The sequence below is a fragment of the Pelophylax lessonae genome, assembly GCF_965119305.1.
Source record: "Pelophylax lessonae genome assembly, chromosome: 2".
Classification (NCBI taxonomy): domain Eukaryota; kingdom Metazoa; phylum Chordata; class Amphibia; order Anura; family Ranidae; genus Pelophylax; species Pelophylax lessonae.
The window spans coordinates 16,693,552-16,707,368 of record NC_138769.1 but is presented as its reverse complement, the minus strand read 5'-3'; the positions used below and the strand labels follow the sequence as shown (position 1 = coordinate 16,707,368).

At 46.2% G+C, this 13,817-nt stretch overlaps 1 protein-coding gene across 1 annotated transcript in view; it reads right to left on the bottom strand.

The window, feature by feature from the left end:
* LOC309547919 (uncharacterized protein) overlaps positions 1-13,817 on the bottom strand; it is a gene marked incomplete at its 3' end in the record, with an annotated part of 128,217 nt that overhangs the window by 96,829 nt on the left and 17,571 nt on the right. The window contains exon 2 of the mRNA XM_082247919.1: positions 13,371-13,709. Within this exon, the coding sequence (XP_082104045.1) occupies positions 13,371-13,709 (339 nt within the window). The remainder of the gene's footprint in view (positions 1-13,370; positions 13,710-13,817) is intronic.

The following is a 13,817-nucleotide window of genomic DNA, read 5'->3' as shown; positions in this document are numbered from 1 at the left end:
AAATTCATCTCCATCATCCCTGACCAATCCACTCCCTGCTTTATACATGAAGGGGTGTAAATAGAAATATATCCTCCAATGGGAGATTGTTTTTTAACAATTTATAACTTTTCAAAAAGTGTTGCTTTTCTAAACAATGGGTTTAAGTTAATTTCGATCTTTAAATTTCCACAGTAAAATCCTCCCATAATGTAAGATATAGAGGGGGGAGGGGTGACATCTCTGTGTAATGATTATTTATAGATTACATTCTGCTATATATTGTCTCATCTAATTCTTCTCCTGAATATCCAACCAGAAATACTTCTCTGATCGGATGATCTCTGAGATGGAATGTCTGCAGTTATAATCACTACAAATCTCCTCCTCCTCTATTCCATCACATCTCCCTATAGATCATGTTATGTAATATGGACCCCAAATATCCCCCACATACTGCTGACACCTTGTACTGCGCTACACTGTGTGTGGGTGTGATTGGTGTATACGGTGACAGGTAGGTCGGGGGGTGATTAATGTATAGGGTGATAGGTAGGTTGGGGTGTGATTGGTGTATACGGTGACAGGTAGGTCGGGGGGTGATTAGTGTATACAGTGACAGGTAGGTCGGGGGGTGATTGGTGTATACGATGACAGGTAGGTCGGGGTGTGATTAGTGTATACGGTGACAGGTAGGTCGGGGGTGATTGGTGTATACGGTGACAGGTAGGTCGGGGGTGATTAGTGTATACGGTGACAGGTAGGTCGGGGGGTGATTGGTGTATACGATGACAGGTAGGTCGGGGTGTGATTAGTGTATACGGTGACAGGTAGGTCGGGGGGTGATTAGTGTATACGGTGACAGGTAGGTCGGGGGGTGATTAGTGTATACAGTGACAGGTAGGTCGGGGGGTGATTAGTGTATACGGTGACAGGTAGGTCGGGGTGTGATTAGTGTATACGGTGACAGGTAGGTCGAGGGATGATTGGTGTATACGGTGACAGGTAGGTCGGGGGTGATTAGTGTATACGGTGACAGGTAGGTCGGGGTGTGATTAGTGTATACGGTGACAGGTAGGTCGGGGTGTGATTAGTGTATACGGTGACAGGTAGGTCGGGGGGTGATTAGTGTATACAGTGACAGGTAGGTCGGGGGTGATTAGTGTATACAGTGACAGGTAGGTCGGGGGTGATTAGTGTATACAGTGACAGGTAGGTCGGGGGGTGATTAGTGTATACAGTGACAGGTAGGTCGGGGGGTGATTAGTGTATACGATGACAGGTAGGTCGGGGTGTGATTAGTGTATACGGTGACAGGTAGGTCGGGGGTGATTAGTGTATACGGTGACAGGTAGGTCTGGGGGTGATTGGTGTATACGGTGACAGGTAGGTTGGGGTGTGATTGGTGTATACGGTGACAGGTAGGTCTGGGGGTGATTGGTGTATACGGTGACAGGTAGGTTGGGGTGTGATTGGTGTATACGGTGACAGGTAGGTCGGGGGGTGATTAGTGTATACGGTGACAGGTAGGTCGGGGGGTGATTGGTGTATACGGTGACAGGTAGGTCGGGGGGTGATTAGTGTATACGGTGACAGGTAGGTCAGGGGGTTGATTAGTGTATACGGTGACAGGTAGGTCGGGGGTTGATTAGTGTATACGGTGACAGGTAGGTTGGGGTGTGATTAGTGTATACGGTGACAGGTAGGTCGGGGGTGATTAGTGTATACGGTGACAGGTAGGTCGGGGGTGATTAGTGTATACAGTGACAGGTAGGTTGGGGGGTGATTGGTTTATATGGTGACAGGTAAGGGGGGTGTGTACATGTAATAGAGAGGGAGGGGGCGCTGTACATGTAATATAGAGGTATGAGGCTCTGCATACATAATACAGAGGTACGAGGCTTTGCATGTATGCGGGTCGCTCACATCCCATCCATTGGGCTGCATTACTCACAGCCGGCTCAATGCAATGATAAGCTGAAATCTATTCTTCCAATACTTCCACTTCTCACCAATGTGGGGGATACACTGACAACATTCCTTCCTATCATTGTATGATGTCATTGGTCAATCTTTTATTATTTATACAAATAAAGATTAATAATATAATCAATTGTGCCTCTTACTTTTTTGGGGTGGGGGATGGGTCTATGTAAATCATCTATGAAAAGAATATGGAGGACGCCATTGCTGATCCTCAGAAAATTCTGTTTCCCGTACAGGTGAAGTGTGAAGTCCTTATCTGTAGACTTGTTCTGAGTGAGGGAGTCACAGTGGTGAAGCCGGAGGATGACCATCATAGCCAGGAGACGATTATATGAGACATTAATGAAGGCCGACTCCATAGTCCTCTCAGGGAATGTCTACAGATAAGGACTTCACACTTCACCCGTCTAGTGGGAAGAATGTCCTCCTTACAGACAGCTACAGATCATTGGTGTCATGCCTCTGGTTCTGACAGGCGGTGTCACCCAGGAACTAGACAAACCCCATCAGATGGGAGATCAATCCACAACAGCTGGAGGAACTCTGGATGAGAATGGCTGATCTGGAGGTTTTCTGCAGATTATTTGTACAGGAAGAAGGTAAAGAAGGCAGATCTTTATATCCAAATTCCACATTTTATTTGATTTGTTCTATGTCTGCTATAATCATATGACATTTTATTATAATATATACAATGTACATGAAATATAAATACAATGAAAAACATAGTTTAGTTCTGTCCCAAACGTGTGACAGTGACTGATAGAAATCTGGGACACAAATGATAAAATGAGAATTAAGAAAAATGCAATTTACTTTTCCCTCCATTGAGAGCAATCTTCTCTCTTCTATGTAGAGGTGAAGAGTTCCTGTCCTCCATAGAGGAAGGGAGGCTCAGAGATGGGATTACATTCTGGACAGATAATAGATCCTCATTGTAACTAGACAGGTACACTTTATACTCCATGTGTCATTATTATACATCTATCTTTGCAAAGTGCTTTATCCTAAAATCATCCAATCCTAACGGGAGAACTGGTTTTAACCGACTGCTCAGATTATCCAATCAGGAGACCCGGTATATACAGACAGTACAGATTACACCATCAGGGATCAGTATATACAGATTATCCAATCAGGAGACCCCGGTATATACAGACAGTACAGATTACACCATCGGGGATCAGTATATACAGATTATCCAATCAGGAGACCCCGGTATATACAGACAGTACAGATTACACCATCCGGGGATCAGTATATACAGATTATACTATCAGGAGATCCGGTATATACAGACAGTACAGAGGATTATACCATCAGAAGAAGCGGTATATACAGATTATAAGGTTTCATCCTTCTTTAGGTGGTGGATTATAGAAGATAAGATTGAACACAGGAATAGGAGGGCTATGGAGCCCAGAATTGGGGTCACACTGACTGCTCCCCATTCCACAGATGTCATCCACACAAGATATGGAGGAATTACCGATCACAAATCAATGTTTCTCTGAGTTTCTTTATATCTTCTACAATCCATTCATTACATTGTCCCCTGTACTGTACATGTCCAACCTCCAGGATCAACACTGATCATTATGTCCCAGCACCTGTCACCTTAAAGTGTAAATTCACCTTTTCACTAAAAATAAAATGGTGAACACCCCCCCCCCCCTCCCCCACTGTACTTACCTCCATGGGTGATCAGCTGTCAGTTCCCACACAGCCAGTGTTCAGTGGTTTGAAATCCTCGCTCTTCTTCCCTTTGTTTCTTATGGTTTCTGGGATGGACCAATGTGATTCTGATTGGTCAAAGTAGTCACATGCTGGCGCTGACCAGTCAATATCATACGGATCCATTCCAGAATCTCTAAGAAAGAAAGAAAAGAGGAGCGGGGATATCAGATCACTGATTGGCTACACCGGCTGTGTGGGCAGTGATAGCTAATCACCCATGGAGGTAAGTACAGCAGGGACAGAGGGGGGTGGGGTGGGTTTAGGGCAGTGATAACGAACCTTGGCACCCCAGATGTTTTGGAACTACATTTCCCATGATGCTCATGCACTATATAGTCTAGTTGGGCATCATGGGAAATATAGTTCCAAAACATCTGGGGTGCTAAGGTTTGTCGTCACTGGTTTAGGGTGTCTTATCATCCAACATCAATACCTGACCTCACAAATGGGGGTATATTCCCACAGACACCCCGAAATCTTGGGGCGAGCCTTTCCATAAAACTGGAGGCTGTTATAGCAGCAAAGGGGATGGGGGAGGGGGGCAACTCCATATTAATGGCCATGGATTTGGAAGGGGACCCCCAACAAGCTGATATAGGGGGGATGGTCAGGTGTCCACAGACTTTGGTCATATAATGAATCTTGTGAGTCTTTAATCAGCGCCTTAAATGTCTCTTTTATCTGCTCTCCTCTATAGACTCCTTCAATGAAACAACCAGTAACATTTTTAAAGCTTGAATGCCAGGATTTTATTTTAACTTAAATAATGTATTTCTAATTGGGCTTTAATAATGCTGCAAGCACAGAAAAATACCTAACAAAGGAAAACCTTCCAGCGCTCTGAAATCAAACACTAAAAATATTGTAACCAGGTTGTGTTTGCAGCCAAGATTTCCACCAGAAGAACCCCCCCCCCCCTCCCCCCCATATTCTGCTGATAATAAAGTGAAACTCAAAGGAGCAAATTTCACAACCCAACTGCAGTCAAATGTGGTAAGTTCGCTGATAATGTTTCCTCTTTCTACAAAACCCCCAGCACTCTGTGATGTTCTCTGTGTGATCTCACCAATCATACACAGTGTTGGGAAGGTTAGTTTGGAAATGTAATAGGTTACAATTACAAAATGTAATAAGTAGTATAACTTTTCAATTACTTTATAAAAGTAAAGGGACTGATTACATTTTATTACTTTTTAATTACTTTTAAGTTTCTAATAGATATTTTCAACTAAACTATTTCCAAACAATTATAACAGGTTGGGTAATGTTATAGTAATACTCAATTCTGTTTACTGTTAGAATTGTTTAATACTGTTTTAGGAATCAACTCTTTGCATAGCTATAACAGGACACACTGGCAAGTAACGATGCCTTGAAAAAAAAACGTAACCACTTAAGCCCCAGAAGATTTTACCCCCTTCCTGACCAGGGGGTATTTTGCGATTCGGCACTGTGTGACTTTAACGGACAATTGCGCGGTCATGCGACGATGTACCCAAATTAATTTGACGTCCTTTTTTTCCCACAAACAGAGCTTTCTTTTGGCGGTATTTGATCACCTGTGCGATTTTTTGATCATGCGCTATAAACAAATAAAGAGCGTCAGTTTTGCAAAAATAACAATATTTTTCACATTTTTTTTATATGAAATTTCCCCCAAAAAAATGTAAAAATCACAATTTTTTAACATTTTCAGGCCAATTTGTTTTATGCTACATATGTTTGGTAAAAAAAAATCGCAAAAATTGGTTTGCGCAAAAGTTATCGCGTTTAATAACAAAGGGAAAGATTTGTGTCATTTTTGTTGTTTTTTTTTAAACATTTCTACAGTAATTAGTGCTATACATATGCACTGTTACTGTAAGATTACACTGTCAGTGAAGGGGTTAACTTTTTTTTGAGATGGGAGGGGTTATGTGTGTCCCTAGGGGCGTGATTCTAACTGTGATTGGCTGTGGCTTGAGGTGTAGGAACAGTGATCAACGGTCCTACATAGTAGAACCGTATGATCACTATTCCTACACAGGGGAGAATGACAGGCGGCTTGTTTACATTAGCCGCCTGCCTTTCTCCCTCTCCACCGACGATCGCTGAGTGACCGGCGGACATCGGGTCCGCCGGTCACACGCGCGGGGGGGTCCGTGACTGCGCGGGAGCGGGAACGCGCCTCCGGGGGCGCGCACTTGCTCCCTAGACCCTCACAGGCTAGCAACGTAGTACTACGTCGCTCTGCCTGTGAGGGGCTGACCTCCGCAGTAAATAGTCTTGCAGCGATCGGCAAGCGGTTAAAGCATATACATAAACCCAAGTAGGCAATAAAACAGCTATTAAAACAGTTAATAAAAGAAAAAACACTGATGTCTCATAGCCATCAATGCAATTAGGGAAATACATTGTTTAAACCTGGGGGTCTGTGTGTGTGTGTGTGTGTGTGTGTGTGTGTGTGTGCTCTTTATGCTCCAAAAATCAAACTGGACAATAGAGCGACAGATAAAGTGTCCACATCACACATCAGTCATCTTGGGTTAGGTCAGTGGGACAGTGCTGTCTGTTGTAACAGAGCAGTAAGACCTGTTCAATGTCATCACTCATTCTGTTTCTAGATGAGGTCAAAAGATTGCCTCCATGACTAAAAAGACGCTCCACTGGAGCACTGGAAGGCAATGCGGTGTTGTACTTGATAAAAAGTCTCTTAAAGAGGTTGTAAACCAGAAAAAAAAATATTTTTCTTTTTGCAACCTGAAAGAGAAACACATAATGAGCTAGTATGCACCGCATACTAGCTCATTATGAAATACTTACCTTAGAACGAGCCCCCGCCATGCCGTCCGCCTACCTGTATGATGGGCGACATGTTCAGGGATCGCGGCATCCGGGCATCTGATTGGCCGGAGCCGACGGTCACGGCACCGGTCTCTGAACAAACAGCACCAGCGGCCGTTCCTTCAGAGCGCATGCGCCAGTGACGTCACTGGCTGCATGTAAGGTAAATATCTCCTAAACGGTACATGTTTAGGAGATATTTACAGTACCTATAGGTAAGTCTTATCATAGGATCACCTATAGGTACAAGTTACAGAGGAGGGTTTACTTCCTCTTTAACTATATAAAATGCCTTAAGAGATGTCAGGTTGTTGTTATCAGAATCTTCTAAGTACTTTCTGACTTCATCATGAGTTGTGCTGTCAGATGATGATTTGGCATTATTATTAAAGACAAAAAAAGTTTTCCTCTGACTCATCAGATTTCACAGAGTTGTCGTCTCTCAGTGCAGCTGGACTGTGCAGTGGTTCCACAGCAATAGCTTCCTGCAGTAAGGTTCTCCTCATGTCTTCTCTCTTCTCAGGGCTAAAGGCCCGTACACACGTACCGATCGTCGGCATACAAACGTCGGCGGACGAAAGATCTGCCGATTGTACGCGTGTTAGTATGGTGCCTCCGACAGATGTCTGCGCACAATCCTCGGACAAAAGTCTTTCGTGCAAACATGAAAATTTTTGTCTGCGGACACCAGAACGGACGATTGTTCGCCTGTCAGTACAGAATTCGGCCGACAGACCGCAGATTTGCAAGACTGGGCATGCTCAGAAAATTAAAAACACAGGGAAAGTTAACCATTACATGACGTCACTTCTGCAGTCAGCTGAAGTCTGCAGACAAAATTCTTGTGCTGTCCTTGTGCTGTCTTTGCACTTTTCAACAGACACCGACATCCCGGGGAGAAAAGACGAACATTTGTATGACGACCATCGGTACGTGTGTACGGGGCTTAAGCCAGCTTAAGCAGAACTTTGGCAGGGTTGTGGTCGCCATCTTTGCTTCATGGCTGGGTAACACTGATCCAAAGCGCTGTTCTATGGCCTCACTGACACTGGTGACAATGTGCGCATTATAGAGCAAATGAGGAATCTTTTCAAATATCTTTGTCTTGAGGTTAAGCAAAGTAGGAATTGAAAATCCTAGGTAACATTTGCTTTCACCCTGGAGAATGTCAATGGCAACAGCTAGAGGCAGGGCCGCCATCAGGGGGGTACAGCCCATACACCTGTAGGGGGCCCAGGTGTCTCTAGGGGCCCGGGCAGGGATCGCTTCTCTGGGCACATTCCCCGCATATTCTCTGAGGACCGGGGCCGCTATGAACCCCTCTGTGACAGGTCCCGGCTGCTTATCACAACAGCACAACTAGCCGATGGAGTCTGGGCTCTTCCTCCATTCTGACCAGGGGCGGACTGAGGGTCCAGGGTAAGTGGAGGGAGAGGGGGGGATATACTTGCCACTGTGGGGACAGCAGCAGTGTTATTGCTTCTAAATACATACACTGTCTGCACCGGCGGTGTATATATTTAGAATCTCCACAGCTCCTTTCTCTTCTCCACTCCCTTGTCTCCCGCACTGATCTTTAACTCAAACCCCTCCCCATCCCCCTCCTCCTTCAGCGGTGTGCTGAAGAAGGGCGGTGTTCAGTGTAGCTACTGCTGGCCAGGACGGCTGCTCAAACTACAGGGAGAAGGTGAGCTGAGATTTTTCTGAGCAAAGGCTCCTTGGATGAAAAGCTGCCAAAGTTTCTGTTAGGATTTGTCTTGTAGGTATTGCAGGGATAAGGAGAGGAGGAGAATCAAGAAGAGACAGGGAGTGTGACAGATATCTCCCAAGCTGGCACACAGCCCTATCTACATAAAAACATCCCCCAACCACTCAGTCCAGATAATGTGAAGGTAATGTATGATCGTTCATTTAACCCTTTGTTTATATGGTTAGTTTACACTTGTGATTGTACAGACTCAGAACTTGGATAACACAGGGTTAAATTAATTGTCATAAATTAATTTCACATCATCTGGACATGAACAGAGTGCTGGAGGTGGATTATATAGATATATATTTACAGCTTATAAAAGGAGGATGTTTTCTTTGGGTACCAATTTTGTATTATGTATTGTTGTATATTATTAGTGAGTGAGCACAATAGTTTATTTTTTTTAATTCTAAATACCACAATCTGACCACATCTCAGCCCCCTACTCCCCCCAGCTTGCATCACCCCAGACCACTTCATACATCCAGCTGACAGACATCACTTGGACCCTTATCTGCCCAACATCACTCCCTAGTCACCCCACAGACTGCCATTAAAATAATTCCTTCCCCATTCTGCCACTTTCATACCCTCCACACTCTTCTCTACATACTGGAGGGATTACACTGGATTGGATCTGGGCTGTACTGACAGCGCAGAAGGGATAGAACGAACGACTACAGTGGGAGGACACAGAGAGGACTATCATAGAAAGGAGATGAGACTGGAGAAGGACGACATGGGATGGAGGAGGATGTGGGATGGAGGAGATGGGACTGGAGGAGCAGGAGGACATGGGATGGAGGAGGAGGACATGGGATGGGGGAGGAGGACATGGGATGGAGGAGGATGTGGGATGGAGGAGATGGGACTGGAGGAGCAGGAGGACATGGGATGGGGGAGGAGGACATGGGATGGGGGAGATGGGACTGGAAGAGGAAGAGAAGCACATGGGATGGAGAAGGAGGAGGACATGGGATGGGGGAGATGGGACTGGAAAAGAAGCACATGGGATGGAGGCGGAGGACATGGGATGGGGGAGATGGGACTGGAAGAGGAAGAGAAGCACATGGGATGGAGAAGGAGGAGGACATGGGATGGAGGATATGTGAGTGGAGGAGGAAGAGGACATGGGATGGAGGATATATTAGGTTGTAAAAGTATTAAAATAAAAGTGGGTGCACTGAAGGACATGGTGGGATGGCCAGTGGGTGGATTTGTTGGGAGAGCCAGTGGGCAAGCCTTGAGGAATGTTTGTGGTCAGTCCCAGGGGGGCCCAGGCCTAAAGCTGTGTAAGGGGCCCCAAAATTTCTGATGGCTGCCCTGGGGTTGACCCCTACCGAGGAAGACGTTGGAGCCATACGCTCGTCGTAACGCGTATAGGGGGGCGGAGCTTGCGTGACTGACGCCGAACATGTCTCGAGTGACACACGCTATTATTGCCATAACAGCAGGCACGGTGAAGTGCCCTGTACATGTGAGTAAACTTCTATTTTCCTCAATAAAGCCTGATTGTTGAAACGGAGAGCACTATATTTTCCCTTTTATATTTTGCATCGCATGTCCCGTGTCTTGAGACCTCCGGAGGTGAGAGGCTGGAGTGTGTTTCCAGGAGTCTGATATCCTCAGTATATGCTTTTGCTGGCCCGTCTGGGTCTTGTTTGGAGGTGAGAGGCCAATCTAGCAGGTGGAGGGATTTCACAGATTGGTGTGCACTTTTCACCAGATTGCATTTCTGATTTGGACACTTGGACACTAATGCACATTTATTGGATTTTGAGCACAATCACAGCTTGTATGGACTTCAGATATTGATTATATTAACATCATTTATGTTTATTGGTGCACGTCTGGCGCAGCACATTTTTTTGTATTTATTTTGATTTATTGTGGGATGTGAACACGATTAGTGTATGCTGCCGGCTATATATGTTTTATGTACAGTGATATTCAAGCACTTTTTCAGTATATCATTCACGCACAGTGTTTTTACCTATTTTGAGTGTTATATCACATATTTGGTTTTGTGCTGATAGTTTTTTGTTATATTTGTTTTTAGGCTATGGAAGATGCTTCAGGTGTTCCCAAAGCACCAACCAGGTCTGTGGGGAATTTGTTATCCTGGGACTCCATTTTTATTGAAAATAACATTTTTGGACACTGGCCCATTAAATCTGCGATTTACACGGTCCGCACCGCAAACCTGCACCGCCGCCTGAGTCCCCCTTTAGATAGATGCAGAAACAGGCAAAGCACAATTTTTGAGGAGAAATGCCTGAGAAAACCGAAGAAACAGCCCCCACAGTGTCAGAGTGTAAGTTACCAGGCCTCTCTCGCGTATTGCTGCAGGAAAAGGAAGTGACTTCATCCACTAGAGGCCGATACAGTGCCCTGAGCCACTGAAAAATGGATGCCATTAAAATCAATGGGGAAAAAAGCACCAGCAAAATGGCCGCTGCCCTTACTAGGCGGCTGCCCACATCCAACGTGGAACTGGTACCGGCGTCAAATACAACAAAAAATGGCTGCTGCCCTCACAGGGAGTCAGCCAGGCTGCCCTCACCCAAAATGGCGGCCGAGATAAACTGCGCCAAAAAGTCAGGACCCCAGGAACTGGCCACTGCTTGAATCCACCAGGGAGACCACCAGGACAAGGTAAAAAGTCCCCACACCCCCCCCATGCAGCATTTACCGCAGAGCGCCCCCCCCCATAGGGGGCAGGGAGGCAGGGACCGTCCAGACCAGCCAGGGGGGGGGGGGACACAACAGAGACTGCATGTTCTGACATCCCCAAAAGAATGGACCCACATAATCCCCCCCTCAGTGACTGTTCCAGTGACACGGGGGGTAGCATCACTCACCATACCACGGACCGCGGGCTCCGCTCCGACACGGACCACCTCCCACCCTGAGTGGGGATGCCGTCAGCCAAGGGTGGACACTGCAACACAGGGTGTTCTAGAGTTGAGACGTCTCGGCGAAGACAGGCTCTCCGCAGGCTTGTCCCCATCCACAAGGGCACCGTCGTGGCGAGGCCTGGGCGGACCACAACCTGCACACGCTCGCTGGTCAGGCTGGGACACCACAAGGATCTTGATTATCCAGTGCGAGACCCAGCCCGGCTGTCGCTTGTAGTTCTCCAGGAGGATCCCCCTGACTAGCTAGCGATAGTGAGTGAGGAAAAATAAAACCAACATTTTTCAAAGAAAAAGAGACAGGAGACCCAGCTGGGAAACCTAGACCTATTCCTGAAGCTAGGCAGCAAGAAACTGAAGAGCAGCACTGAGTGGCTATGGGTAATGTCTGAGGGACAGCCTCCTTAAGGTGTGTCTTTGTGTAAAACTTTTTTGCTAAGTCTATTCACTGCCTAGCCTGCTCCTGCAGAGGGCGCCATTACCCAATGGTGAAGGAATACTGAACGGGCTGCGACTGCCAGAGGACGTAAGAGAAAAAAAGTTTTTGAGGTTGCACTGACAGGCACTGATGGGGTGGTACTGATGTGGTGGCACTGATGATGAGGCACTGATATGCAGCACTGATGGGCACTGATAGTCGACACTAATATGCAGCACTGATGAGCACTGATATGCAGCACTGATGAGCACTGATATTCAGCACTGATAAATGGCAATGATGGGCACTGGTGGGCGGCACTGATAGATGGCAATGATGGGCAGCACTGATGAGGAGGGCACTGACAGGCTCCCTGAGCAATGATTGGTATCCCTGGTGGCCATGGGTGGGCAATCCTTGGTGGCTCTAGTGGCATCCCCCAAGGGTCTGCACTGGTAATCAGGAGAGCTGCCGATCGGCTGTCCTCTACTCCCGCCTGTCAGGCAAGAACTGAGGAAAGCCGATCAATGGCACTTCCTATTTACTATGTGACCAGCTCTTTACCGGGATCGGAGATGCGGTGTGTCAGTGACCGGGGGCGCGCAGAGTCATATGACGCCCAGTCAGGCTAGAGCAATCCATTTGCGGGCGTCATTTTGCTATATGACGGACGGGAAGTGGTTAAAAAGTTTGGGTATACATGGGCAGGGTAGAGGGTGGAGTCAGGGGCAGGGAGACAAGGAAGAGAGGTGGCAAAATGAGGTTTCGCCTAGGGTAACAAAAAATCCTTGCACTATTCCTGACAGTAGATGTCTATTATTTGCTCCCTTTTGGCCTGTTAAATACAGTATACCATTGAAAGTGTTTTGTTATATATCTGTATAAAGGATAAAGAAAAGCAATTTTGATTTACCTGTAAATCCATATCTTACAGTTCAGTACAGGACAGGGGATGAATATTCATCAACCTTGGGTTCTAGGCTTGTACCTTCAACCGGCAAAGCTGAGGAGGACATCCCCCTGGGTATCCCCTAAAACCCGACTCAGGATACAGGCTGAATATTCATGTGGTCTGTAATTGTGCAAATGGAACAGCCTCATCGACCACCATGAGGTCCAGAACTCTCATGGAGAATCTCAAGGGGAGACAATTCTTTTATCTCAGGACTCTAGAATCAGACCGGGATATTCCAGATGAGGAGGGTTGGAGAGCGGACTTTTAGAAGTTAAATGTAAATTGCAGCACTTTAAGGAAGCACCTCCTCAATAGAGATCCTAATAATGCCAAATTCTAAAGTCCTGCAAATCCACCATTCAACGCATTGGGAAATTGGTGCTTGAAGGAATCAGGAGTGTGTAATCACCACCAACCGCGACCAGAAAATCGGGGTGACACTCATCTTATAGTAGAACCTCACCAATTATAGTGGTCAATACATATTTATATCCATAAGAGGAATCTGGGGCTCCTGTGGGTCTGAACTTTCCACTGCTCCCGACCAATAGATATCAGGAATACTTTCTGCACTTACTGTACCTTATGGGTCATTTCACATGAGAATCATCAGTTCCGTCACAAATACTGGGAGATTTTTTCCTTCAGAATTTTAGGCTCGATGGAAAGAACCACTTTTAACCTCCCGCACCTCTCCCACACACGAGACAGCAATGGTGGCAAACCTGCAGAGCAACACAAACGGACCAATGCATGGGCCCCCCTCGGGGGAGAAGAACTTTTATATGGTATATGGACTCTTACCCAGTACACGCATCTCTGTAGAAGAGATTAGATATCCCGGAGCACAGTGACACCAGATATTATACACACAGGAGTCATCCTTCCTGGCATGTGTCAGCTTCCAGCAGCCGCTCCCTGTGTGCAGTCTGAGTCTGGGGTCATGTCTGGGGTCATGAGATTTAGTGTAGTTTATATAACAGTGATTTTCCAGCAGTGTCCTGTCCTCCCCTCTGCATTCTCTGTACAGCTCCAGAGTAACATCATCATGAGGACATTTCATATTACAGTCAGTGATGTCTGATCCGCTCTGTACATACACCGTTCCTGATGACACCGATATGATCAGCATACACAGGAGACCTGGGAAGAGAAGACATCAGAAATTAGATCATAGTTTATACCGTGAGGGAAAAAAGTATTTGATCCCCTGCTGATTTTGTATGTTTGCCCACTGGCAAATAAATGATT